The sequence below is a fragment of the Lagopus leucura genome, unplaced genomic scaffold, assembly GCF_019238085.1.
Source record: "Lagopus leucura isolate 7727_CA_CO unplaced genomic scaffold, USGS_WTPT01 Super-Scaffold_100004, whole genome shotgun sequence".
NCBI classification, from domain to species: Eukaryota; Metazoa; Chordata; class Aves; order Galliformes; family Phasianidae; genus Lagopus; species Lagopus leucura.
Window position 1 is genome coordinate 44,549,058 of NW_024962264.1, and position 22,624 is coordinate 44,571,681.

The window sequence follows — 22,624 nt, forward strand, 5'->3', positions numbered from 1 at the left end:
TTTAAAAACTGATGCAAGGTTAAAATTGTAACTACTGCATTCCTCTATCAGTATTGTATAATCTAAATGAATTCCAATCATCTTTAATTCTGTGCTAGTGATGGTAGATTGCTTTTACAGCTGAGCAATGTAACCTCTGCTTACTTCTCACAAAAATTTGAGCAAAAACTTTCAAAATTTATTTTTCTCTTGCCATTTCTGCCTTGTTTTCAAATAATGCAGCTTTGTTACTTTATAAACCTTGGTCAACAAATGTAGGGAATTAAGTTTGTAGGAACGGCCAATACAATTGCTATTTTGAAGTATTTGAATAGTAGAATGGTTTACTTCAAGTGCCTCTACAGGGCACTGCGCTTTGGAGAATAAATGCAACACAAAGCTGAACCTTATTACTTGAAGAAGTGGTTAAGAGGGCTCTTAGGCAAAATTGCATGCGCATTCTGTTATGTACCTTGAAGGAGACTGTGCTGCAGCCCAGCTTTCTCTTTTATTTTTCCCATTGTGCTCAGTTCTGAAGTTTGGTTTGAACATAAGCTTTCTTCCTCAGTTTCCCTTTCTGTCAAAAAACTGAGATTAGCTCTTCCTGGAACATTTTGTTCACTGATTGGATCATGAAGTAGCAGCTGCCATATTTCTTGCCATACTGCTCTGCTGGATTTGGCACTTTCAGAAACAAGTAAATCCTTCCTTCTCAGAAACTGTGATTTACTGAAGTGACTAAAATGAGCTCCTTTGAAATAGATGTAACTCCTGTTTAATGTTAAGTTCATAGCATTTAAAAAACACCTAAAAATCTGCAACTGTAGCTCTTATATAAAACTTTTTGTTTCACACAGTTGTTCCTTAATCTCTTAAATTCTAGTCCTGCTGCTCCATAAGCAGCTTTTGACTACTGACTTTTTTTATGTCAAAGAGAGATTTTACTGCACTGTTTTATCTTTGGCATTCAATGTTTCTGTACACCTTTGTAGTTCTGTAATGTTTGGGTACCAGCAAGTAGATATTTGTTGAAATAAATACTTTAATTTTAAATCCCCAAATTTGGAGCCAGGGAAAGGCTTATATTGGCTTTGTCCAAATTTACTGATTATGACATTTAATGAAGCAGTGTTCTTTTAAACTCTGTCATGTAAAATAAAATATTAAAGTCCAGGTTATAATGGTAACGGAGACTAGATTAGAGAAGATGTCAGTACAGAGCAGGAGACTGAGAGGAGATTAAAAGCAGTTTAAAGAAAAGATAAAGGCAAGTATTCTCTAGTGAAGTATGTGGTTATTCCTCCAGAGTTACATTTTGTTTTTTTTTTCTTTTCCTACAGGCAAACGTACAAATGTCTACCACAAGACTAAAGTGTGCTATGTTATGTTTTTTACCATAAGCACCCATAAAATGAGCTCCATTGCAGACAGGTATGCTTATAGAAACTGAGTTTTAAGGGAATTACTGTTAAATGTTTTCTTTACTGACTTTATTCTTACAGTTAATATACAGAGAATGATAATTTATGCAAAAAATAATAAGAGGGGTGAGGTTTTGGCTACTTTTGGCCACTGTTTTGATTGTCCTTAAATGTATTGTGTTGTAATAATTGGAAATAGTTTATTTTGTTGCTTGAGATGAATCTTAAAATGTATGACTATTTTCAGACATGGAACAGCATCTGTGCAAGTTGAGTTGATTTTTAGTGCTTACTTGATTTATTTTTTTTTAAATACTTCACTATTTGATTAAGGAAAACAAATACATTTAAATGATTAGTGGTGCTACATGACAGTAAACTGACCTGGTAACCTATTTCAAGGGAAAAATAATAGCTGGGACATGGTTTCTACTTGATTCCTTGCCCTAGACTTTCTTAGCAGCTTGGGTGAACATCTGTCCCTAATATACTGCTTGGTACCATTTTTCAGATTTCAGGAAATGAGACTTGCATAATATTTACAGAAAGTTAAGCCCATTCTGAATAAAACCCAATAAATATAAAGGATAAATGTTTTAAAGTACTTATGACTTTTTATTTTTTTAGTGAAGTTTTGCTGAATCTCTCTGAAACTTCATCATTTTGAAGATGTGAATTCTTTCTGAAAGTTTCATGCTAATGTAGTGACAGAAGATAATTATTTCCTAACATCTCTGCTTATCATCATGTATGATTACTTGATGATTTATCGCTGTAAATCAGAGGGATGAAGTAAGCTTTTTGAATGGACAGTTACTTGCCTCAAGGCAAGGAAACAGGAGGTTAAAAAATTAAGGTTGGACATGCAGTAGCCAGTGGGTGGACAACACTAAATAAACTGAATACAGACAGAAGAAATGGGAGAAATAAAATATGAGTCAATTATACAGCAGTTCTGGAAAACAGAAGAACAATTTCATCTTGACTTTTAAAAGGAAATCAAATAAAGTATTGTATAAAGTAACTGAGGCTTCTTAAAAGTAAAATGTTTTCATGTTAATATCTTAAAACCTCTTCAGCAATACATGCACAATTTTCAAGTTGAGTAAAAATTGTGATACTTGTTTAGGAACCAAATATAATGAATAATTAGTGCTACTGTTTAGAGTTAACAATATATGCATATATTTATATGCATAAAATTACTTGCATGGATAAAGTATAGCATGTTCCCGAGCTCTCTTCCATTACTGATGTATTTAAGGCAAAACAAGTGCTTTCTTACTGTAAGTATTTCCAATATTGTAACAGATCCTGTGAAAAAGTTGAAGCAACAAATTTCTCCTGTAACATTTTCAAAAGGATGGGGTAAATTCATTATTTAATTAAGAAGATGGAAAAATAGAATTAAATAATTCTTAACTAAATGTTTGTGTAGAATTTTGAGTTTGCATTGGAAATATCCTAAAACTAGTTTGGGCTGTGTCAGAAATGTCAGTCTTTATGCTGTCTGTTTAGTAAACAGTCTACAAAAAGTTAGAGCAGTTTGTCTTTGGGTTATTGATGGTGGTCCTTGTGAGATGTTACAGTAATAAAACAGTGCTTCAGTTTCTTGATTTAAGGGAAATGATGTATAATGAGCTCTCTCTTTTGTGTGTTTTTTTTGTTTCCTCATTCTTTTTGGTTCTTTCAGAAATGATGGAAGCATTTTTGATGGTCTGGTGGAAGAAGATGACAAAGATAAAGCAAAAAGGTAATTTTTCAGTTCACCTAATTCTAAGAATATCCTGTGCTTGTACCTTTGGACCAAGATTTCTCAGTGGAATAAAAAACATGAGTAAGTTGTAAGTTAAACATTGTAAGTAACCACATTTTATGACATTATTCAAGCGTTTCTGTTGCTGTTATTCTCTAGATTTGTGGTGTGTTTGTATTTTTGTCCAACCGGGGTCTATTGCGAAGACCCAAGTGCATCCTTCCTTGAGAAGGATACCATTCTTTCAAAATGTTGCCTGTGGTTTGGAGTAAGTGTGACAGTTCTTCCAGCGGGGGTTTGTAGTGTGTATCTTATTGTAAGTTCTCATAATTGCTATAAAACATTTTCTGTTTTATTTGTCAGAGTGTCTAGAAACAAGTCTGAAAAGAAACGTCGAGATCAGTTTAATGTTCTTATCAAAGAGCTGGGTTCCATGCTTCCAGGTAATGCTCGGAAGATGGATAAATCCACTGTACTACAGAAGAGCATTGACTTTTTACGGAAGCACAAAGGTAACTAACAACAAAAAATATGTTTGTAAGTTACGACAGTATTTATGATATGCACTAAGTACATAAAACATTAACCGTTGTGCAGCTCCTTTAAGGGTATTGTCAAAAATCTAAAGAGCCTCTGAAGAAAGATATTCATGTGATCATAGTTTAGGTACCAGACATATTGCTATATTTTTGACAGTATTTTTCAAAATCAGTATATATATATATATTTTAATCCCATAGCTGTTGAACAAGTCTCATAAAGAGAAGCATTTCTTTTCTAAATAACCTTGAAGTTGTTTGAGCTGGGCCAATGGAGACCTCTGTCATACAGTTGCTTCATAAGGTGCAAACTGTTAAAGTTATGCTTGTCAAGAGAGCTCTGCTGATCCATTTTAGTTAATGTATTTGTTGGAAGAACTTATTTTGATACTTAGATTCTGCTTTGAACAGTTGGTTTGTCTCTCCTGCTTCCATATGAAGCAAGATGAATTACTGAAAAAGCTAATCCAAGTGAATCTAAGCCCTCTCTCTGCTATATGACATCTACATGGCTGTCAGCTTTAACTGGGATTGACAGACCGTTGTGTTCTACAGCAGGCTTTATTGGGCTAGTTTGTTTGATGAGAGAGAGTGGCGTGCCTTGAGAATTTAGAAATGCAGATCTGGAACCCAGGCATTTTCTTTTTACCTTCTAGCTGTAGCACAGAGGGGAAAAAAAGGCAGGAAATCTATAAATGCTTTCAGCTGAACTTTTTCATTTTCGAGACATATCCACTTATATATAAGCCAATGAGTGTATGTTTTGTGAACTTGAATGTGAAATGTCAAAACTAGAAATATCTTTGGACATCTTTGCTGTGCTTTTGTTTCTCTATTTGTTTGCATCAGCTGATGGGGGGGGGGGGAGTACATTAAGATGAACTATGTTGAAATTCATTACCGATTGTTTTCTTTTAGCCAAAAAAAAAAACACCATCTTCTACCAAGCCTACACTATTTATGGCTGATATTTCTGTAAATGGCAAATCCCTATATGTGCTTGTACACTTGTTCTTAATATGGCACCTTGTGGTTCACACTGCCAAAAACAAGATTAAAATTCAAGAAACAAGCTCCTTCCCTAGTTAAGCCATTTCCTTGAGTAATTTCTTAGCTTGTATGCTAATTAGAAAGCTGTAGCAACAAAGGAAGCAGCTATTAGTTAGCTATAAAATAAAATAAGTAGGCTGTTAAGTGTGTGAATAAGTATTTGTTTATCCCACAGTGTATAAGTTCAAAGTATGTTAAGATATGGTAAATATTCCCTTAGTATTATTAACACAGTTCAAGCATCACCAGATGTGTTTTGCATAGTGCCATAGAATAAACTTAAACTTACTTTTTTTCCTGTTGCTGTTTTCATTCTATTGTTGTTTTTTTTTGTTGTTTTTTGAGTGTGTGTTTTTGGTTGTTTTTGGTTTTGAGAATAAAAGAAAAAATGTAGCTGTAGGGGTGGGTATGTTTTAAGGTCTTGGGCATTTGTCCTTGACCTAATGGGAGAGAATATTTGTGTGACTGCAGTTAACATATTAAGGTACCTAAAGCTCTGGCAGCCAGTGCCTACCAACATTGTTCTGCACAGGTTTACATTACAATGTTTTGCACAAAATGTTGGCTAAGGTCAGACGCTTGCTTTGCCTCCTGAGGTCCTTGGATCTGTTCATTATATTACTCTAGCAGTGAATAAATTGTTCAGCAAAGATTGCCTGCTTTTCTGTTGAAAATCCTACTGTGTTCAGCCACCAGATTTAGATTAAGTATGTTGCTTCTGGCTCTTTCTGGACCACTTCCACTTTGACTAATCTTGGTACTCTGGGAACAGGTCCAGATGAACTATCTGATTTGTTTATTGGCAAGAGTGGATTCTGCTTCTTATTGTAAACAAACAAACAAACAAAAAACCAGCAGGCTGAGCATACTGGAATTACTCTACTGAGAGCTTGTCACTTTGTAATGCTGCTTTGAATACCTTGAATTTGTAAACAAGAAAAATTTGAAAATGCTAGAATAGTGAAGAATTGATAAATGAGCAACATCCACACTGTGAGGAGACTGGAGAAGCTTTTGCTATTTCCTGCTGGTAATGTGTGACTTAGTGAAAAAGAAAGCAGCTTCTAGGAGTGTGAATCCTTATATTGTATTTTTGTTTTATTGTAGAAATTACTGCACAATCAGATGCCAGTGAGATTCGACAGGACTGGAAGCCAACATTCCTTAGTAATGAAGAGTTCACACAGTTAATGTTAGAGGTATGTTATCTCTACTTTTCTGGAAGTAGAATACTACCTCCTAGGGAGCTGTGAGTCCATGGTGACATTTTTTTTGTTTGGTGGCTTATCTTTCATGTGCATATTTTAATTCCATCTATATGTTTTCTTGAAGGTAAACAGCTGAATTTTGTATGTACATTAAATGTATATGGTAGTGAAATAGTTGCTTCTGTTTTAAAAGATTTTGCTAGCTATTTCTAGTATTTCTCAAGTGTTCTTACAAAGTATGTGTCCACAACTAGTGACTTACAGTTAAAAGAAAATGATGTAAGATTTTTGAATATGTGACCTTTAAAATTTCCTATTTAGAAATGCAATTCTGTTCGGTAATTTTCTACCAAAACTCAGTCATGTTTTTTCATCAGGAATATGTTTGAGTTAAGTAGAAGATAAAGCAATCAGAAGTGTGTTTCACAGTATTTAAGCTTAAGTAAGATCTTGCTACAAGTTTCTCTTATTGAAATTGGAGATATTGAGACTTTAAATATTGAAATGTGTTGGTTTCACCTCCTCTTCCATTTGTTCTTTTTATCATTTCTCCTCCTTTTCTTTCTTTTGCTGCCGGCTCATTTTCCTGAGCTTTCTGGTGTTTAAAATGATGCTGCAATTAAAAATAACGAGCAGACAAGATGGCATGCCACAGAGCCAACTTAACAACGCCTAGATGCGTCAGGACCAAAATCTTGCCTGTGAAATCATAGATTATTTGAGAACAGAGCAATATGGAAATTGTAATGCTCACAGTGTAAAAGCAAGACCGAGAAGTTTTAATACAGAATTCTCACTGCAAATTCAGTTAAAATTGGTCTAAATTCTTTTCAATGTTGCATGTAGCTTAGCATTTTAATATACAGTTTCTTTTTATTTAACTGCCTATTATGTTTAATTTCAGGCTCTTGATGGTTTTTTTTTAGCAATTATGACAGATGGAAATATAATATATGTGTCTGAAAGTGTAACTCCTTTACTTGAACATTTGCCAGTAAGTATGAATTGCTTTCAGTAATGTGCTGGTTTGTCTGTGGATAGTATTTTACTATCAGTACTAATAATTTTTGTTCTTTTGGGCATTATAGTGCAGACCTGTACAGTATTCTAATGCCTTTTCACACATCCTTGCTCATGGTTTGTGTCCTATATTAAACATTCCCTTTGAATATGCAGAATGCAGTCAGTGGTCTCTTATGCAAGATTAAGAAGTACCAGACTAGCATCAGTTTGTGTTCAACATGGCTATAACAACAGATGTGACTGTAGGAGATCCTTTAGTGTTCGCACCTATCGTGGCCTCTACATGAATCAGAAGAATGTTGCTGAAGAGCAGAACCTGGGATTTTTTTAAACTGATTTTTTACTGCTTATTTGCCAAAGAACTCTCCTAAGAAATACATCATTGCTGATTCTGCTTATTAGGCTGGGTGAATACTTCGAATTTTATTTCATTCACTCATCTTGAATTTTGGTGACATTGCTCACTGCTAAATTAAACGTTCTAGTTTTTAAAAGTTACCTTTGAATAATGCTACTAAGAAATGAGAAACATGAGTTCTCAAAAATGCACAGTTAATGAGTGGAACAGAGCTTTTTCTAGAAGGGGGGGACAAATTATTGGTACAGGCTGGTTGCCTTGTAGTGGTAAGAGAACTTTGCACAACATGGAGTGACATATTTTAAAAATGGTTCTGCCAAACAAATTCCTATAAAGTCTTCATGATATCAGCTTAAAATTTTTGAAAGTTGTACAATTGTGGTTTTTAAAATTTATAGTTTACCTACTTCTCGGAGGCATAGTTATCCATTTCTGTTAGATGTGATTTATATATTCTTAATATATGTTCCTGTGATCTTTTCTGAATACTTTATCAAATAGATTTATGCATAGAAACATGCATTAATTTTAATTGAATTCATCTGTACACTCCTAGCACTGTCTATATAGTTGTGAAACTAATGATAAAACACATTTGGAAATCATTCCCAATTGGATATAATTATTGCAAATATTGTCAACTATGTGATGTAGGGAGGTGCTGCTTTTTGTTACAAACTACTGGTTGGATGTGCTGATTGCCACTGACGGATTACAATGCACGAGACGGCCGCTATGTAATTTCTCATCTACATGCTGCTTTATTTACCTCCCAGAGAGATTAATAGAAGTTCCACTGCACTTACATGTGTATGCGTATCTGATGCATTCATGGCATTTTCATTAAACGATTCACACTCTCAAAACAAATGAAAATGGTGGATTTTTTTACTTGCAAAGTGTTCGCATGTAATCCAGCAAGTGACGTTAACAAGTTACTAATATTTTAGTGATATTTTTCTGATCTGTGGAATTGTTTTGCACTATAATAGTAACGTTTGTGATTTTCTATGTCTTGCATTATTTTAAAATGTATTAAATGTTTTTTCTTTCAGTCTGATCTTGTGGATCAGAGCGTATTTAATTTTATCCCAGAGGGGGAACATTCAGAAATTTATAAAATTCTGTCTTCTCATCTGCTGGAAAGTGATTCATTGACACCGGAATACTTAAAATGTAAGTAGCTGCATTAAGAACAATCCACTTCATATTGTATGTGATTAGTTCTTTTTTCCAGTGCTGTATAAGTGGAAATGTGTGGATGAGGCATGCAGAGTGAAACGTGCAACTTGAATGGAAGCACTTTCATGCTGCGCTGTTCCTCTTTTCCCTGAAGAGTAATTTTGTGTTGCATGGCATTTCACTCTATGACTTTGTTTACATGGCTTCTATTTAGACCATTCTAGCAGCTGACAAGAATGAAAACAGGCCATGGGTGTTGGAAGGACGTAAAGTTATGTTTTGGGCAGATGCTTGTTTAAAATAGTTCTATTTTTTTCAAGGGATCTGTATGTCCCTGGCATTCAGTCCTTTCATACACACATGCCAAATGAGTTCTCCTTTTCTTTAGCTTAGCTAATATCACACTGGTTAAAAACAAAGGCTGTAGCTATTTGTAATCACCATATTTACAGTATCTTAGTAAAGTATGCAACTTAATTATTCCTGCTTTCCATTTCTAGTTGCCCATGTGTTTAATCAACCATGCAATCTTTTAATTTGTTCGTTCTTTTCTCAGCAAAAAATCAGCTAGAATTCTGTTGCCATATGCTGCGAGGAACAATAGACCCAAAAGAGCAACCTACATATGAATATGTAAAGTTTATAGGAAATTTCAAGTGTTTGAATAATGGTAAGTAATTTCAGTCACATTAGAGTGGAATACTTTGGGACCTTCACACCTGAACAAGCTTAGGATGATTATGCAAAACATAAGGAAAAACTAAAATCAGTCTTTGAAAAGAAGAGCGTGAAACAGAGTTACATCAGTTTTTTGTAATGAAAACAAAGACTGCCCATCAGATATCATGTGTATTTGAAGGCAAAATATGAAGTCTTTCAGTTAAAGAAAGCTGCAAAACATTTTAAAATAGTGTAAGAGAAATTTAAGTCGACACTTTAAAGTAAGAGCCTGAATTAATTTAAGTATAATCCATATTTAAGTGGGTGACTGAGTAACTTGAGGATACTAAGTATCCGCTGTTCTCATTATTCTTGCAGTGAGCTGACAAGTAAAAATGCATATTCTGCACGTCCCCCCCCATTTCTGCTTTCAGTTGCAGGAGTTGCTATTCAGATCAGTGGATGGACCATTACAGAATTTCACTTTTCTGCACTGAATGACTTCTCTCATCCAATAAAGTTATTTTTATTCATTATTTCCACTTTTGTATACAGTATCTTAAGTTTGTTTGGGCAGCCTGTGCTGAGTAGCTGCTTGAGAGTCACATCTGTTTGGTTAGTCAGACAGGTGGATTGTGGGCTGTGCTCAGTAGATCACTTCTCAAAAAAAAAATCAAAAATTATCAAAAACTGTCTTGCAAATCAACTGACTTTTTTCATAGGATGAGGAGAGATTGAGTGTTAGAGCCGAAAGCAAGTATCTAATACTGTAAGAAAGCTAGAAAAACAGGTCTGTAGAGATGAAATATGATGTTAGTCTCAGAAAGAGGAGCTGGAGAACTGTGGGTTTATAAGTTGCAGTTCGAGATTGGGAAATCATAGAATCATAGAGTCAAATACTCCCAAACAAATAGCTGAACTGACTAGGAGCAAAGGAAGCTAACAAGGAGTGGAGTAGCAGCCATTATGGATTTTTCAGATACAAACAGCATTCACATCCGTTCAGTTTTCTCTACCAGAGTAACACACTGTGTGGATAAGAAAAATAAACTGTATGCTTTGCGACAGCTTTTGACCATGATCATAGTATATATCCATGAACATGTAAGGGAGCACATGTTAATTGAAATTGTTTGGAGTAGCTGCAGGAACAGGTTGAAAAAGTTACCACAATTCACTGTCAAATGGAAGTTTTGATATTTTTTTTTCTGGGTTTCGTCAGTATTTTCATTTATATTATGAATAAGGGAACATAAGTTTGCAGTCATACAGTGAAGCAAGAATGCTAAAAACATTCAAAATGCTGCAAGGATAGAAAATAAATTGGTTTTGGGGAGAGAAACAGGCACATTTGTTAAGAACAAATGCAAAATGCTGCATTCAGGGATAACCAAGTATATAGTGGAAAAAGGATTATAGACAGTTAAATAATAGTCCTTTAGAAGAAGTGCTTACTGTGAAAGGTAAATTGAACATGGCCAAAGTGCTGCGACCAGTCATCAGATTATGAAATTTTAGTGGTGAGAATTTCTCTATGGTTGTATTCCTACTAATTCCTTTGTATATATGTGTATGTATTCTGTGTAGCAGTTTTCACATTGGTGACAAATTCAGAAGAAACTACATTAGATAAATACTGATCCATTTGTCTTGTGACGTGGCATGCCTGTGTTGTAACCTCTGTTGAGCTCTTCTCTGTCTTCCCTCAGTTCCCAATTCAGCACACAATGGTTTTGAAGGAACCATTCAGCGATCGCACCGGCCTTCATATGAAGACAAAGTTTGCTTTATAGCCACAGTTAGATTAGCTACACCTCAATTTATCAAGGTATGTACATTTCTGTCGTATCACCTTTATATTATTTTAACCGTACTCTGAACAGGAAAACTTTAGAGAAAATGCATATAGCACTTCAGATATTATTGATGAAAGTCATAAGGGATTCTGTCATATGAAACTGAAAATATCTGTGTTTCTTACTATGGGGTACTGTTGCAAGCTCCTGCAGTAGCTGAAGTAGAGATTTAGAGTACTCTATCCTGTTTGTAGAGCTGCAGTAAGGTGACCATCTTCCTACTGGGACTTCTTACCCGTTATAAACACGTACAGCTTGTATTACTGTGCTTGTAGATGCTGAGCATGAGTGTACTAGCTGCATTTAAATCAGCTGAGTTTGAGCCTAGCATAACTGACATTAGATTCTACCACAGTGCTATGCATCTAGCCAAAAATCTCAGTGAAATTTACAAATCTTATACTTGTTGTGAAGTTATCCACTAACTTCAGGTAAGCCTGAATTTAAGAAAAGCTTGTGAATTAGAATAGAGCAGTTATGAAAGAGATGATTTTTTTTTCACTTTTTAGGAAATGTGCACTGTTGAAGAACCCAATGAAGAGTTCACATCTAGACATAGCTTAGAATGGAAGTTCCTATTCTTGGATCACAGGTGCTGCAATTCTTTCTATATATAGCAGCAATAGTAGCTGAATCACTTTTAATGGCTATAATATGTAGAGTTCACTAATCAGTATTAATTAATCATAGCTTATGTTGGGTTTAATTTATTTTTCTGAGAAAAATGAAAAATAAAAAATGCAAATGCAAAAAAAGATGCAAAAATGTATATAATGATTTTTTTTCTTGTGACAAGAAAATGACTGTAAATTTTCTATTAAATTAGGGCACCTCCAATAATAGGCTATCTTCCATTTGAAGTTTTGGGAACGTCAGGCTATGATTATTATCATGTGGATGATCTAGATAATCTGGCAAAATGTCATGAGCATTGTGAGTATGACCAAGTTGCTAAATTGAGTTAATTTGCTTTGTAGATGTTCAGTTTAAAGTTTGTTAAGTGAAGGTTTGAGTGAAGTTTTCTTGTATTTACGAGTGCAGTTTCCCTACTCCTATTCATTTGATGATATCATACTACTGATATTGATATTTTTCTTTTGGTACTGAACTGGAAAACAGATTCAACTTTTAATTTAGATTTTTTGTTGTGGTGAATGGGAGCGCACAGCACCTTGATTAATACTTCTCCCGTTCTTCTAATAGCATTTAAAAGTCTCTGTGACGTTTAATAAATACAAAAACTGTCTAGGCATGTGATAGAAAAAATTTTCTGTTTAGCTATGATTTTCTTCAATTTTTTTGCATATGAGTATTTCACTGTATATAAAAGCTCTACAAAAATGGTAAATTGAATTTTGCATTTCTCAGACAAGTGCAGATTCTTTCTGGTAGAAAACTACAATTTTGATTCTCAGCCTTAGTATCAGATTGAACATGAGCTCAGTTGGGAGTTGGGAAGAAGAGTTGGGAAATAATGCTCATTATATAATTTAAGTATTTATAGACTGGAAAGACAGTAAAATTTATTCCTCACTTTTACAGTAATGCAATACGGGAAAGGGAAGTCATGTTATTACAGATTCCTTACAAAGGGACAGCAATGGATTTGGCTGCAGACACATTACTATATCACATATCACCAGTGGAATTCCAGGCCAGAGTTTATTGTATGTACGCACACAGTTGTAAGGTAAGTTTTCCTTGCTAAATCCATGTTAGAGATATTTAGATTACATGGGAGCTGTATGGCTAGTTAGTATTTTTTGAGATAGAAAATAATAAATAGTAAAGAATTACCGGAAAACTTCCAGTGGTACTTTGTAAGGAAGATACTTTGGAGGAGTTTGTTTTCTGAGATATGTTTTTAAAATCATCTGGGAATTAAGCAGTCGTATTGGGTTTGTTCTTCTAGTTATGCAGAAGTCAGAGCAGAAAGGCGGCGAGAGCTTGGTATTGAGGAGTCTCTTCCAGAGATAAAAGCAGATAAAGTAAGTAACAAACATTTTGTTTCACTTCATTTCATAGCAATAATAACATGTAGTAAATACTTAGCAGCAAGAGTTATTTGTCCTTTTAAAGTAATTATTTCAATCGTTAAATAGTATGTCTATTTGAAGTTCATAGTTTATGATAGTATGTATTATATAATAGTATAATATTCATAGTTTGTAATAGTATGTCTATTCGAAGTCATAAAGGAAGTTTAGGAAGGATATTTAACTGTTATTCCACTCCTCCTCTTCTCAGCAGTTTATATACCTGTAATTATAGCATGTCAATTTCCCTAAGTCCCTACTACGATCTGATTTCTGCAGTTAGGTTCATACATAAATATTCTTCCTTCCTGGAAGGATCTGTAACTTGGAAGAACAAGGTCAGCACACAAAGGTGACGTAAAGGAATTCACAAGAAAGTAGGAATTGTTTCCTTATGTGACTCTCTTCTACTTCTTAGATGTATGCAGGATTCATTTTAATTGAACATCCCTGGAAGCTCAGCAAGTCTTAGTTGAGCCAGCTTGTACAGATACTCCATGGAGTTTTTCCCTTGGCAGTTTAGAAAGTTTCATCTGGCAGTGCTCCTTCTAGTGGAATTAACTTTTCTTTCTTCAAAAGAATAAGCAGTTCACTCCTAACACAGGTGTTCAGACTTAACTGAATTGCTAGAGAAGCAGGTCAGCTCAGCAGTCAATTTGTGACATGTCTGCATGCATTTTGTTTTCTAGGCTTCTATGGCTTTGTTTTGTTATAAAAATTGTTATAAAAGAGTAGAAGTTACAGATGCAAAGCAGGACGCTACTTCTGTGCAGTTAGCAATGAAAGGGGTTGATGAGCTGCTGTGTGGCCTCAGATACTTTCTTACTGAAATGTACAATGTGGGCTGAATCTGATAAAATAGCTGTTGTTTCTGTGTGTCTCTTCAGAGTCAAGACTCTGGATCTGATAATCACATAAACACAGTGAGCCTCAAAGAAGCTCTGGAAAGATTTGATACCAGCCCCACACCTTCCGCTTCCTCCAGGAGTTCAAGAAAATCTTCACATACTGCAGTATCAGATCATTCATGTAAGCATCAACTATTGAATATATAATTTTCTTCTTAACGAAGACTTTCTCTGCTTTACTTAATGAAATCCATCTCTAGCAGTTAATCATCATTTTATTAAGAGTGTGCAGATCAGAATGTCCTTTATGATGGGTCACAGATACTCTAAGATTTCCCACTAAGATTTTCAGACGCTGTGTAATGGTTTCTGCTTCTACAACTGCAGTAGCAGCCCCTATACTGCCCTGTTTCAGTCCATCAGATTGCATTATTGTTGGATATGCAAGGAAAGAAAGAAAAAAAAAAAAAAAAAAGAGTCCAAGTCCAAGCCTTAAGCTTTTTCTATTCTGGAAGATCTTCCTATGATTTGAATATTGCATTGCAGAATTGAGATTACTATTAATACGTTTCATCTTCTTGTAACAACTTTGTCAGCGACACCAACTAAAATGACAGTGGACACTAGCACTCCCCCAAGACAAAGCTTATCTGCTCATGAAAAGTCTACACAAAGAAGATCATCTCTGAGTAGTCAGGTAACTCTTTGAAGAAACATTTTTATACTTAAATCAGTGCATTTTTCCTTTAAAATGTGTTATTAAATTCATGTGACCTTCATTCTATTTCCTCTGAGAACACAACATTTAAACTATAAGACTTTTACTTGGGATATTTGGCTATCATTTCTATGTACCTTCAGTATACTACATTTTAAGGGAATGCAATAATTGAGCATGTAGGTATTTATGTTTTGGGCTTCAGAATTCATAGGAATTGTATCTGAGTCTGTGCTTTCACTCACACATAACTTCTTTATATGATTCTGCATTTTATTTGTATCTGTGTGTGTGTATAAAACTATATAATAATTGCCAACATAATGCTGTGTGTCCCTATAGGTTATTTATATAGGCTTATACCTCTGAGAATATCAGCAAATACTATAATATGGTTTCTGAAATCTTAATAACGTGACAAAATACAGTGCTTCGTGTGCTTAGTGCTCATATTGCACTATATATATATGAACTAACACATTTACTACAAAAATAGAATGGTGTATCAAATTATGTATTCTGCTAATATGCTGAGTATTAGTTTAAGAACAGAAGTGTCAACTTCCAAACTTGTTGGAAAGTTTTTGCCCTTATTGTGAAAAAGAATTTTACAGCAGCCTTGTTTTTCCTGTTTTATACCTGCTGCTTCTTATATATTTTTATCAGGGAAGCAATTATATAGAGATTATGTATATTACAATATTTTTGTGTGTGTTCTTAATTCTTTAATATTTAGGCTTAGGCATTTCAAGAAATACACTTGTTTTTTTCATATATTCACGTGATGCCATTTTGGAATTGAATTTGTGTAAGGAAATATTTCATGTCAAGTATGAAGTCCATTCTCTTCTAGTTATGGAACAATTTTTTTTTTAAATCCTAGTCTTTAAGCTCCCAGTCTCTTGGACAACCAGTAACACAGCCAGCGATGTCTCAGCCTGCTGCTTTACAGCTCCAGTCCAGCATGTCCCAGGTATGGATTAAGTTGGTTTGCTAAGTTGTTTTATTATTTCTTTAACAGTCTTGATCTGACTATAAAGTTAATTTCTCTTTCAAAAACTGAGTTCTTAGATGTCAAAGTTGCCTTCAGTGTTTTTCTCAAAATGATCCAATTTCTGTTTGACAGAACAGTACCATGTGAATTACTAAAGTTTTTATAGGGTCTTAGTGATTTGAGTGCCAATCAATTTCTTTTGCTGTGATTTGTTTTGTTTTGTTCTAAGCACACTAATTCTGATGCGTCAGTTAAATGTGTAGACGTGAAGTCTGTGACATTTTTGTACTGATGATTTTGTCCTTGGTTGATGACTACTAGCAGTTTAAAAATCAGTGCCTGATTTCTTCGCTAGTCTGGAGGAGTGTATTTACTACTTGTGAATTAAATGTGATTATTTTTGCTCAGCTTATAATTTATACATGGCACTACAGCCTGTCTTTCAGTTTTCAGCTCAATTAGGAGCTATGCAGCACCTGAAGGACCAGCTGGAGCAGAGAACACGCATGATAGAGGCAAATATTCATCGGCAGCAAGAAGAGTTGCGGAAAATTCAAGAACAGCTTCAGATTGTCCACGGTCAAGGACTTCAGGTGAGTAAGTGTAACTCATACACATTTGATCTGTAGAGAATTTAGAGATCTGAAATGAGATTTAGGCACTTCATTCCAAAATGGGATTCTCTGTACTCCTTGTCAGCTGTCTTCTGGATTTTGTGTGCCCAAAATTCGTAGAACTAATGTTACTGTTCTTGAGGTATTTATAATTTTGCTTCTGAATGTATCTAGTTGTGCCCCTATATATTCATTCAATGTTGAGTGACTTGTGCTACCTAAATGTAAATGAATGTGTTGTAGTGTTTATTACTTCTTGAATTAGAATATTCATTCTAAATGTGGAAAATGAATATTTATTTCCCCTTTTAGCTCAGGGGTGTAAAAATCATGCCTCTTGGATAAATACATACCTCTTAGAAGATTGTCCCAACTATCAGGCTTACAGCCTCTAACAAACTCTTCTTGTGAGGTGGTTATACACTGTGTGGCATTCTGAAGTAGTTATTCAGCCACAAAGACAGGAAGTCTAGAGGACTAGAGGGAATGGCCTCAAGTTGTGCTGGGGAAGATTCAGTCTGAAGGTTACACAATTTACACAATGCTACTTTTCTGAAAGAGTGGTCAGGCACTGGAATGGGCTCTCCAGGGAGGTGGTGCAGTCACCAACCCCAGAGGTGTTCAAAGAATGTTTAGACATTGTCTTGAGGGATGTGGTTTAGTGAGAGCTGTTGGCGATAGGTGGGCAGTTGGACTAGATGATCTTGTAGGTCTTCTGCAGCCTCGGTGATTCCATGATTCTATGCATTACCCAGTCTAGCAGCTGAGAGTAACAAAGACCTGACTGCCTGACTTCTGTATTTTAACCAATATATGTATTTGATGGATTTTTAATGTTGTAATTCTGTTTTCAGCATCTATATTGGGAAGAAAAGAATGATTTGATATGATAAGAATGATATTGATTGGACTTTTCTAGCTTAATTAAAAAATGCCAAAGCAAACAAACAGAAAACTGAAGTACATCATAAGAAAGAATCTTAATATTTTCAGCGTGCACTGTGAATAAAGAGTAAAACAATCTATACTTTCTGGAAGTATTGAGTACGTTGCTTAAATTCTGTTGTGGAATAAGAATTTCTAGCATGTGCTTTTTTGTGTTTCACTGTTGATCTCACGTAAGCCTTCCAGCAGTAGATTGCTTGGGAGGTGCTTGGAAGGAGAGATTCACAGCTATCATCCCATGCACTGCAAGGGGACCTTATTTAGGACTATGGAAAGTAGAATACAAAATTGAAGTGCTGCACATTCTACATTATTACACTGAGTCATTGTAGTTTTTAGTCTAACATTTTGTAAAGACTCAAAATCCTTTCATGGTAAATTCAGTTTATTGAAATGAGGTAATATTGGAAAATACAGTATAACCAGTGTGGTTTTGTAATTGCCAAGGAAGCACTTTCTTGGTGCTATGGCTATATCAACTGATACTGAGATTTTTAATTAGTTTCACTTCTAGAGGCTCGACAAGTGGAAGCAAGATCTCGAAAGAATTTAATCTTTAGATAGTTATAGCCTACATTGTAAGTAATATTTACAAATATTGCTTCTAATTTAAAACCAGATACTAAGCGTCAGTGTTAAGGGCTTTAAAATTCAGGATTCTCATTCTTAGCTGTTAGAGTCTCTGAATACAGATCCTATATGGGACTTAGCCCTTCGCTCTTGGTAATTGCAGTGCTGTTTGGACATCTAATAGCTGGAATGAAGCTTTATCTTGTATTAATATCATAAGAAATTAATTTTAGTTTTTGTATAAGATATTGAATAATTAACAGAGTTTTCATAAGAACTAATTTTAGGATTTTTTTTAAGATGTTCTTGCAGCAGTCAACTTCTGGACTAAACTTCAGTTCTGTGCAACTTACATCCGGAAATTCTTCAAGCGTTCAGCAACTTGCACCAGCAAACATGCAAGGTCAGGTTGTTCAAACTAATCAGACTCAAAGTGGGATGAACACAGGGCATACAAGTACACCACATATGATCCAGCAACAGCCTTTGCAGAGCTCTGCGTCACAGGTAAAATTCTGACTAGTGAGAAATGCAATAATAGCTTTCCTGACGTCTCCCCCTCCAAATTTTTTGTGACTGTCCTTCAAATCAAGTTTATTCCTTGTTCAAAGTTTTACAATTGAAATGTACTTATATTCTTGCTAATGCAATTTCACACCTTGCTTTAGTTTTAAAACTTAGAAATGTAAATAATTACAAGTATAAATAATTACAATTTACAAATGGAAATAATTCCAAATGCTTTTTGGAAAAACCAATATACAGAAAACAGCTTGCCTTTTTGTGCATTTTTATGAATTTTCTGCTGACAGAACGTACAGCATGAGAACATTGGTACTAATTGAGGTTGAAATCCAGACACTGATCTCTACAGTAAATGCCTAGAAGAACATAAGAACAGGAAAATCATATATTGATGATTCTGAAGTTGACTTTTTTGCTCCTCAGCAATTTCAATCAGATGCCATAACTGATACCTTTTGCATTTTAAATGCCTTTGATGGATTTTTCTTCTATGAGTTTATCCAGTTTGTTTTGACTGCATCTAAACTTCTGAAATACAGAGTATCTTGCAGTGAGTTCTACAGCTTTAGCTGCTGTGAAATTTGTTGTTTGTTTTTTAAACCTGCCACCTAGCTTTTATACTGGGAAATACACTGAATAGTTACTTTTCATCTTCACCATGCATAATTTTGGAGTCTTCTGTTGTATGCATATAAGTCTTTTTCTCAAGCTGAGGAGTTTTAATGTGCTTGACAGTTTTATAGAGAGGCTGCTTATAATTGTGATCTCTGTGGTCAATCCTCCTCTTTCCTTTTTTCCAAATCCCATACTACTTTTTAAAATCTGTGATGAGACAGAGTAATGGTGGACAGTTTATCACTTTAGCATTAAGTTAGTTCCAGACTTTGAGGTATGAAATTGATTGAGGTAATGTGCGTGTTTTAATGTGGCACAGAGATGCTAAAGGAATGGAAGACAGGATCTTGAACAAACAGTATGCAAGCAGATGAAATATTAAGGAAAAAGATATTCTGAAGAGGAGAAGAGATTAAGAGATTTTCAGATGCCCTAGAGCCAGTCACACCTCCAAATCCTCAATTGATAGGAAATACCTGTCTGCTTTAAAGTAAGAATTCATTTGTAATAGAAAAACATTAGCGGTTGTAAAGCATGGGTAATTACATTGAGGAAGATGACTGTAGTAGCTGGCTGTTTTCAAGTGACTGATTCATTACCTATTCTTCCTTTACAGCATAATCAACAAAACGTACTTAGTGGGCACGGTCAACAATCTTCTCTTGCCAGTCAGTCACAGAACACAGTCTCAACACCTCTGTATAACACTATGGTGATTTCTCAGCCAACAACCGGCAATGTGGTTCAGGTTCCTTCTAGCTTACCACAGAACAATAACCAGAATGCTGCTGCAGTAACTACTTTTACACAAGATAGACAAATCAGGTAAGTTTTCAAGACCACATTGGGATGACTTGTAGCTATGTAACCACAGCATTTATGATATCATGTATGGAAAAGTAGCATAAAACCCATATTATTTGTTACTGTAATCACACAGCTGTTTAGGTAAACTTTACCCAAGACAGTGCGTTCATAGGCTTATCATAATCAGTAGTGTTACAACAGGGTATGAGCCTGACAAAGCTGCATTTGTCAAAAGCACCTAAGGCTTGATGCATCTTTCCTAAAGTGATGCCAAATGTCTTCTTCTGTTGACAGATTTTCTCAAGGTCAGCAGCTTGTAACAAAACTTGTCACAGCCCCAGTAGCGTGTGGAGCGGTAATGGTACCAAGTACTATGTTTATGGGACAGGTGGTGACAGCTTATCCTACTTTTGCTGCCCAACAGCAGCAGCCACAGACTTTGCCAGTAACACAGCAACAGCAGCAGCAGCAGCAAAGTCAGCAAGACCAGCAGCAGCAGCAGCAGCTCACTGCAGTTCAACAACCAGCTCAGCCGCAGCTGACCCAGCACCCGCAACAGTTCCTACAGGTAGTGTAGCATTCTCTAAAAATTTGTCAGTCCTTTCAGCATGCTTATTGTAGGATTATCTTAAAATACTTGGGCTGCCATGAAAGTAATGTACTTGTATTTATTTCCATGGAAACTACAACTGATACAGAGAACAACACAGTAACACTATTTGATTGAGCAAGCTGTCAGCTACAAAACAGTTTTTTGACATAGTCTGTACCATTATCTATGCATTTTCACCAGCAATGGACAAGAGCCTGAATGCTATGATTGTAAAAGTCCGTACTGACAGAGATGACCCGCTGTTTCATAGCTGCTATAATGATATTGTTGCTAGAAAGATGTTGCCCACGCAGTCCATCTTTCCTTGGTGCAAACAGATGGAAGTCAGAAGGTTGCAATCCAGACTATATGGTGGTTATGGTAGAACAGTCCAGTTAAGACTGGCTGTGTGTTCCATGGTCTTTGAGCTGATGTGGGACCAGAGATTACTGTGTTGCAAGAGAAAGATTGTCTTCTTCTCTAGCCTTACTCTGCTGGTTTGGGTCTTCAGCTTAGTCAGCATTGTGTTCCATCACTCAGAGTTGATGGTTTGTCCAACTTCCAGGAAATCCAGGATTGCACTGTTCTTATCCTAAAAGTTAGTGCACATCACTTTACCTGCTGAGGGCTGTGTCTGGAACTTCTTCTTCAGTGGGAAATTCATGCATCACCATTCTGTGGACTGTCATTTTAACTCCAGCTCATAGCAGTGACACCACGTCTCATCACTGCTTAATGGTGCAATCCAGTAAACTGTCACCTGCAGCATCATATTGGTTCAGTAGGTCCTGACAAGCTTGCATAAGGTGCTCTTTCTGTTCCTATGTGAGCATTTGTGGGACACATCTGGTGCAAACCTTGCAATATTCTAGCATTGCCACCATCATTTCCAACGCAATGAAGCTGAACTTCAGCTCTGCACACAGTTCCCTGGTCATAATCTGCTGATTCTTGTGGTGAGCTGATCAAGATGCTCTTCATTTCATGGTGTGACAGCTAGTGGCCATCTAGAATGACCACTAAGGTCATTTAGTCTAGTGCCAACCCATCATCCCATACCCGCTCTAACCATGCCCCTCATTGCCACATGGACATATTTCTTGAACACCCCTAGGGATAGTGACTCCACCACCTCCCTGAGCAGCTTGTTGAACAAACTTTTGTACTATGTGCAGTCTCCCTTTTTCAATAAAAGAGGTTTCCTGGATAAAGGTGGAATTTCTACAATGGAGTAAGTAGCTGGAAACTCAATCTAAGTTTATATGGACAAGGAATAGTTAAGATTCCATTTATGGATGAGTAAAATTTTCTTTACCTGGGCCAGTGGCAGAAAATAGTAGCTTGTTAAAAAGAAGGAAATGGAATTTCCATAAGAAATAGAATTTTCCATAAGAAAATGGAATTTTAGCCATTCATCAGCAAAGGCTTTTTGACTGCAAGCTGAAATCTCTGATCAAAAAGAGAACTGAAGAATACCTAGTTATTTGAATTTCAGCACTCATTCATGCTGTTTAGCAGGTAGGTAGTGCCTGTCCCTACTTTTATGCAGTTTTGCCTTCATTCTTTTGAAAACAAGGTTTGTGAAAGATAAAAATCTTCAATGGTCTGTTCCTGTCCTGGCATTTCTTTCTAGGCAACAGTTTATGGTTTTTAATATAAACTGGTCAGCCCTCTCTCTCTGTTGAAGTGCTAGAATTTGAAGAAAAGCACGTGGTTTGTTGTTGTTTGCTTTTTTTTTCCCTCTCTTTAAAGAAGAGAGAAAAGGAGGCTTTTCCTGCTTGTGTTCATAGAATAGAATAGAATAGGACAGAACAGAACAGAACAGAACAGTTTGGATTGGAAAGGACCTCAAAGATCATCAAGTTCCAAACCCCCTGCCACAGGCAGGACCACCAAACTTCCAGATCTGGTACTAGATCAGGTTGCCTAGAGCCTGATCCAGCCTGGTGTTAAACACCTCCAGGGACGGAGCATCCACAGCCTCTCTGGGCAGCCTCTTCCAGCAACTCACCACCCTCTCAGTAAAAAACTTCCCCGATATCTAATCCAAATCTTCCCTCCTTCAGTTTACAACTAGTCCCCTGTGTCCTGTCACTTCCTACCCATGTAAAAAGTTGATTTGCCTCATGTTGATGATCTCCTTCTCACAGTCTGATTCTGCAGGTGAGACAGTGATGTAGTTGTTCTGGATTGAGATGTCCAGCCTGAATCTACGGCAGGGGAGATTCAGGCTGGACATGAGGAAGTATTACTTTTCAGAAAGGGTGGTCAGGCACTGGAATGGACTGCCCAGGGAGGTGGTGGAATCACCGACCCTGGGGGTGTTCA

General features: G+C 35.9%; 1 protein-coding gene across 10 annotated transcripts in view; it reads left to right on the forward strand.

Annotated features, from left to right (window-relative positions):
• The window catches only part of CLOCK (clock circadian regulator), a 54,412-nt gene that overhangs the window by 25,644 nt on the left and 6,144 nt on the right, over positions 1 to 22,624 (forward strand). For 6 of the 10 annotated variants that reach the window (XM_042870402.1, XM_042870403.1, XM_042870401.1 and 3 more), the window contains 19 exons: positions 1,320 to 1,410; positions 3,094 to 3,153; positions 3,520 to 3,668; positions 5,853 to 5,944; positions 6,858 to 6,947; positions 8,390 to 8,510; positions 9,073 to 9,186; positions 10,886 to 11,004; positions 11,542 to 11,624; positions 11,859 to 11,965; positions 12,575 to 12,722; positions 12,945 to 13,020; positions 13,956 to 14,097; positions 14,513 to 14,613; positions 15,518 to 15,607; positions 16,063 to 16,221; positions 18,058 to 18,264; positions 19,514 to 19,722; positions 19,999 to 20,272. In XM_042870402.1, coding sequence (XP_042726336.1) covers positions 1,364 to 1,410; positions 3,094 to 3,153; positions 3,520 to 3,668; positions 5,853 to 5,944; positions 6,858 to 6,947; positions 8,390 to 8,510; positions 9,073 to 9,186; positions 10,886 to 11,004; positions 11,542 to 11,624; positions 11,859 to 11,965; positions 12,575 to 12,722; positions 12,945 to 13,020; positions 13,956 to 14,097; positions 14,513 to 14,613; positions 15,518 to 15,607; positions 16,063 to 16,221; positions 18,058 to 18,264; positions 19,514 to 19,722; positions 19,999 to 20,272 — 2,388 coding nt within the window. In that variant the 5' untranslated portion in view covers positions 1,320 to 1,363. Of the gene's footprint in view, positions 1 to 1,319; positions 1,411 to 3,093; positions 3,154 to 3,519; positions 3,669 to 5,852; positions 5,945 to 6,857; positions 6,948 to 8,389; positions 8,511 to 9,072; positions 9,187 to 10,885; positions 11,005 to 11,541; positions 11,625 to 11,858; positions 11,966 to 12,574; positions 12,723 to 12,944; positions 13,021 to 13,955; positions 14,098 to 14,512; positions 14,614 to 15,517; positions 15,608 to 16,062; positions 16,222 to 18,057; positions 18,265 to 19,513; positions 19,723 to 19,998; positions 20,273 to 22,624 lie in introns of those variants that run through there. The other 4 variants (XM_042870410.1, XM_042870411.1, XM_042870406.1 and 1 more) reach the window with 3 other exon arrangements.